The sequence below is a fragment of the Neolamprologus brichardi genome, chromosome 7, assembly GCF_056152115.1.
Source record: "Neolamprologus brichardi isolate AB-2024 chromosome 7, ASM5615211v1, whole genome shotgun sequence".
In the NCBI taxonomy this organism is placed as follows: domain Eukaryota; kingdom Metazoa; phylum Chordata; class Actinopteri; order Cichliformes; family Cichlidae; genus Neolamprologus; species Neolamprologus brichardi.
The window spans coordinates 13,112,437-13,118,436 of NC_142110.1; the positions used below are offsets into that span (position 1 = coordinate 13,112,437).

The 6,000-nt window shown below is 41.0% G+C and overlaps 2 protein-coding genes across 3 annotated transcripts in view; one reads left to right on the forward strand and one right to left on the reverse strand.

Moving 5' to 3' along the window:
* Window positions 1-1,304, reverse strand: part of tln2b (talin 2b) — a 90,032-nt gene extending 88,728 nt beyond the window's left edge. For both annotated transcript variants that reach the window (XM_006789323.2, XM_006789321.2), the window contains exon 1: window positions 1,205-1,304. The gene's annotated coding sequence lies outside the window, so the exon portion shown is untranslated. The remainder of the gene's footprint in view (window positions 1-1,204) is intronic.
* Window positions 1,305-3,837: 2,533 nt separating this feature from the next.
* Window positions 3,838-5,438, forward strand: c2cd4a (C2 calcium dependent domain containing 4A). The gene is made up of 2 exons (XM_087844357.1): window positions 3,838-3,952; window positions 4,069-5,438. The coding sequence occupies exon 2, from the start codon at window positions 4,095-4,097 to the stop codon at window positions 5,436-5,438; it is 1,344 nt and encodes a 447-aa protein (XP_087700483.1). The 5' UTR covers window positions 3,838-3,952; window positions 4,069-4,094.
* The last annotated feature ends 562 nt before the right edge of the window (window positions 5,439-6,000 follow it).

Below are 6,000 nucleotides of genomic sequence, written 5' to 3' on the forward strand. Positions count from 1 at the left end.
TCCAGGATGCCTCTTGTGGTAAATGAACAGCTGCTGTATTATATACTTAAGAGGAAATGGACTTTAAAAACAACAACAACAACAACAACAACAACAACAAAAAACTGTTTTTCATTACAGAGAAAAGAAGCTGTGCAAGTCTGCAGCTAACGTGGTTTGCTATATGAGTCAAACCAGTAATAACACATATGATCCATGTTACTCAATGTAAAACCATCTCGGGGATTTACAGTTTGGCACCTTCAGCCCAGAGTCACTGTGCTGAAGCAGCATTGACAGTCCTGTATCTGTGAAACACCCACATAGCTCAAAAAAGCTCTCCTCACAGCGCATCTGTATGAGGCAGAAGGGCTTCTAATGGTTAAGGAGACGTGTCCTTCATTCAGAAGTTATGCATCTTCCCTGTTGGCATCATGGAGAAAATAAGGTGAACGTTCACTCTGAGGATTGGTAAAGGTGTCAGATGAGGGAAAAGCACTAATCATTCTTCTAAGATGAATTAATGATCAGATTTTTAAAACTGAGGCAAAGCACAACAGTCCCTGCAGGCGTTAACAGTCTTAACATACTGACCAGTATTTTTATTCTCCCTACATTTTCATTAACCTACAGTAAGTCATTCACCAGTGGCTACATCCCTGCATGCGCACTACACATCGTCAATGTCAGCTTTGATGTTGAGCCGATCCAGATAACATTCAGGTCAAGTCCAAGTTACTGTACAAAACATTTTTTTGCAGAGCAGCGAGGATGCTGGAGCTGAGCAGCATTAGTTACCTATTTAGCCCACTTCTAAGGACGAAACTGGGGAAGCCTAGATATTTAAAATGCAACACCAACGCCAAACAAGTGGGTCAATCAAATACTGTTACCTCTTATCTGTCAATGTCAAAAGCAATCAGTTATACAGTAGGCGAAGAAATGGGCTAGATTTACCAGTCTTATTTTAACGCGCAAACGAATCGACAGATGTCAGGTCCAAAGAAGAGCAAAAGGAAATACCAGAGTGGAAAACATCACACTAATCAAGTGAAAAGGTCGTCTGCAGACTGCTCATGTGAAATGTTGTCAGCGCTTCTGCTGAGCCAACATCGAGCGGTCCGCCTCCCTGTAGTGAGATCATTTGGGAGGAACAGCGCCTTGAAGAATAACGCCAGGATTTAAAAAGAAACTGGATAGAATCTCTTAAAAGGCAAAATCCTACCTGATGTCCCTCACTCGTCAGTGCATGCGAGCTGACTTGGATGTAGGCGAAGCGACACACACCGCAAGCGGGTCAGCTCAGCCTGACTGCCTCCCTCCTCCACGGCATCAAGCCCCTCCTCGTTTATCGTACAGTGGAGAAGGATGAGGGGGGGAGAAGAAAAAAAAAGACCACAAATCTGTGCGCCGCAAAAAGGAAGCGGCGTCACACTCACGCACAGTGTCAGATAATATGTATCCCGATGAAGACAGATTTACAACCTTACCAGTGCGATGAGCAGATAAAATTAACCTGGCAAGACGCACGGAAGATCTGAGAGACTGACCTCTCTTATTTTGAAAATGCTTTAATTTGTGCAGTGTAGAGCACCTGCCAAAAGCGTGTCTTCACACTAAGCGTTAATGGAAGCCTGGCATGGAGGTTTATGTTTAAAGTGGGGGCAACCTCCACAAGTCTTGCTATAACGTGCAGGAACATACATCCCACATAACATTGAAAAAGAGTATCTGTCTGTTTTTCGTGATTAATTACACTTACACTAACCCAAGAATCAAGCAATCAAATTAAGATGAGGCATTAAGATATATTTTAGCGACAAAATGAGAATATTATTTAATGTATCAATATGGCCAGCACCTCCCCTATCGGTGGGTGCACTATTGTTTTCTAAACATATACTACCCCCTAATGGAGATATGGAAGCATTTATGGTCAGGAAATACAAGGACATGCCAGGAAAAATAAGGGATGGACTCGGACAGAGTGAAAAGTATTGTCAGTATTTTTCAAAATAGGTACGGATGATTGGTATTCCAAAAAGACTATTAAAATATCACATATTATGGACCGATTATCCTAGTCTACAAAGCCCAATCAAAATGTGTTTGATTTGTTTTTTCACTTTCCCACACTAGCCTTCACTTCACAAAATAATACAATACTATAAAGGGTACAAGGTGTTCGAAAGGTACGTGTGAATTAGTGATGCGGCGTGAACATTTTGGCAAACATTTCTAAGTAGCGACTCTCGTTTAGGACACTTTCCAGGTACAGCGTTAGCTCTGACATCATCCTGTCATTTATTGCCTGGTAACACGCAGTAACCAAGTTACTCCACTTGAACTTTGTCGTGTTCAGAGTGGAGTTTTTTTTCCCACTTGGGTCTTTTCAATATGAAGATGGTCAAACTGCCTTTGATGTAGTAGTACCAGGTAATTAGAAAAAAGTAGAGAAAACTGATGTAGGTTTTCCTCTGCAGTGTTTGAGTTTAACTAATAGTTAAAGCTAACTTTTGTTGTGCTGTCCAAGAAAAATGAAATCTAGGTGTCAAACTGTCTCACCACAAGAGGGAAGCATTGACATAACATTGCATTGATATGTGAAGATCTAAAGAGCAATGTTCAGTATACCAATAAATGTTATCATTGGCCTTTGTTTAATTATGATATTGATATTTCAAAAGCCAGATTTGTTATAGAACCTTCTTCAGTATATCAAACGTCATATTTTATAGATAAATACTCTGTATATCTATAACATATTGATATAAATAGAGTAGATCTGTATATAAAAGAATCAGGTTATGGGATTTTTTTATTTTTGGGGTCTCGAGTTCTCCAGATTGTATCTTTTTTAACCAAGAAAAGTAATGTAAAGATAGAAGTTAGGTGAAAAAAAAAACTATTTTCCTGAAAGATTCTAAAGATCCTGTATTTTAATGCCATCGAAAATATTGTTGCAATTCTTGCAATCATTTTAAGAGTTACAGCAAGCACATTTAGCACATTCTTAATTTTTCCAATTTCACAGATGATTTCCTTCATAAAACTCCAGTCACGTAGTGCGGAAAGCTATCTTTCTCTCAAATTTCAAATAAACATTCAAAGTACTCTCAAGACAGAAAATGTACTCGGCTCATTTATAAGGACATGTGTGTAATGAAGCAAACTGCATCAGGAATATTGGTGATGCAGTGATATGGCAGTAAATTACTTTTGCATCATTACATCACCAATATGCTCGATGCATATTGCCACATTACATAAAAGTATGACATTGACAAGAGTGCAAATATAAACAACCTCACCTGGTTCAAACAACAGAAATTTCCACCTTTATTTCATTAAAACACTCATCAGCATTATATTAAAAACCAGGTTGCTTATTTTTCTTAAACTCTTTAAACCAAATGATGTCTCCTAAAGTTAATACGCAAGGCAGTTTTGTGTCCTGAACTTTTGACAATGCAATTTAGACATCAATGGCAAGAGTTATTATTTAATTGTGTTCAAAACTCTTATCAAACAGATCCCCTTTTTTATGTTCTTAGAACAAGGTAAAGCCCACCTTCTAACTTAATTTCCATGGAAAAACAAACATCTGTCTGTTTAAAAACAGTTTGTTTAAAAAGCAGCTGCTCACTTTCAAAGTACAGTAACACGCTTATCTTGCTAAACAGCACGGCAGCCACTGCAGGCGCACTGAGCTTTGTTGTGGTTCAGATATTTCCATGGGAACCAGCGGCTAAGGAGAGCAGGAGGATCCTGTTTGAGCTGGAGGCGTGTGTTAGATTTATTGGTTTCCTGCTACATTTAAACCGCCTGCGTCTCTCAAAGAGCCACAGATCTGCAGGACCTCCATCTGCTGTCAAGAGAGCCCTTACAACTTCTCTATCTTTCAGCTCCTTACTGGAGCTTTTGTCCTTTTTTGGGATAATACTGTGGATTATCCATAGCCCCAGAATATAAGGTAAGAAAACCTTCCTGCCAAGTACTGGTTGGGGATATCCTGACTATTTGTGAATGCATTTGATTTCAAAACATAATTCAGCAACTCAAGTATTATTTTATTGTATTTTTTCACAGAGTTTTGGATTTCTACCAGAGGACCCATGTGGATGGTGAAGAGGATCCGCATGTCAGTGGAGAGAACTAACCTGCCTACCTTGACAGCAGAACTCAGCTATAAACTTGGTGACATCATGCTGGGAGAAAAGGCAGACAAATCCAAACGGATTTCTCTTTGTCCTAATATCATCACCCCTGACAACATCCCAGAATTCTGCATTCCCCCAACGATCCTGTCCTTGCAGGAGAAGAACACGGAGCAAAGCCGAGCAGCTCGCATTATGAAGGTGCCTCCAGGTGGAGGACCCAGCCCTGAGACGGAGATGACATTTCATGAGCCGTTCAACCAACACATTATTCAGGTAGAAAGTGTGGATGAGAGCCCCTACGATGGCTGCAGTGATGAAGAGAGCACCAATGCAGACCCTCAGAGCCAGGCTGCCTTATCGCTTCCACACTTAGCCAAAACCCAGACCAGCTATGGCTTTTGCACTTTACTAGAGAGCCCCCACACAAGAAGAAAGGAGTCAATTTTCCATTCTGATCCAGGCTCTTCTCCCCTGCTGCTGCCCAGAAGTCGATCCAGCATGTGTTCCAAACTCACCCCCTCCACCTCGCCCTCCTCCTCCCCTTCCTCCTTCAGCCTTAACAGCCTGACCTCCAGGCTTTCCCCAAGAGGCTACACCCTAAACTGGCAGACCACTCTAGACAGTGATACCACTTCCTCTACTGAATCCTCTCCTTTCAGCTCGCCGCTGCTGGCCAGGTGCCCTGCCAAGTCTTCCCTCTTCAAAGCGCTGAGCCATGAACTGCTGTTGTCAAGGAACATAAGGAAAGCAATGGTGTCTAGGAACAATTCCCTGTCCACAGATGAAGGCAGCTCCACCGACAATAGCCCCAATGTCATGAGGAGGGCATCAGAGGGGTTAGCTGAAGGGCTGCCCAGCAACTACAGCCTGGCACCACCCACCATTTTCCCCATGGACTTGATTCTGCATAGAGAGAGGGTCATGAAGGAAAAAATGGTGCCCATTGGAAAAGAGGGCAGTCTGAGACTCTCAGCAGAATACTGTCCAGATAACCGAAGACTGCGAGTTCGACTCATCAGTGCAGAGGGCCTTTATCCTCTGTCTGTAGACCCCAAGATTATCAACTGTAGTGTCAGCCTGTCTCTGATTCCCGGAAAAATCCAGAAGCAACGCAGCACTGTCATCAGAAAGAGCCGTAATCCGATCTTCAATGAGGATTTCTTCTTTGATGGTATCTCAGAGGAAGACCTCAGCCAGCGGTCCCTTCGCTTTAAAGTCGTGAACAAAATGTCCACTCTGAAAAGAGACTATCTGCTTGGTGATTGTGATTTGCCTCTTTCAAGCATTGTAACCTTATAAAGTGAAGTACTTTGGCAGTTTTTTTTTAATGTACTGAATTATTTATTTAAATTTTTGTATTATAAAAGAAGATTTTGTAATAATTAAATTATGGAAAAAGTTGACTTTATCTGTCTCGAGTACATTTTTTGAGTACGTTTTAAATTTTAAATTTAGGACGAGTTACACCATGATATTACAAACTGAGCCTGGGACAGAGACATTTTTATTTCATAAAAAAAGTCCAAATCACCAAGAAAAAGTTAAAAACAAAACACGCATTTAAAAATATCCCCTTACAGCCTGTCAGTGATTAATTTGTTAATGTGGCTGTACCATCCGCTGGAGTGAGATGGCTCCCATCTCCACTTCTCCTAAGCCTTTTTTCCTCTTCCTGACCTTTTCTGTGATGAAAAATATATCTAAAACCCAGAAACCTCACATGGGCTTTTTTCCGTTTCACCTTTGAGTATGTATAATTTCAGCGGTGCACAAGAGAAGCTCTGTTTTCTTTTTTCAGATGTAATGCAGCCACCTCCTGCCATATTTCATTATTATCTGCTGAAGATCAAAAGAGTATCTC

Bases quoted from the DNA above. Each gene is read 5' to 3' on its own strand.
- c2cd4a (XM_087844357.1), top strand. From the start codon at position 4,095: ATGTGGATGGTGAAGAGGATCCGCATGTCAGTGGAGAGAACTAACCTG.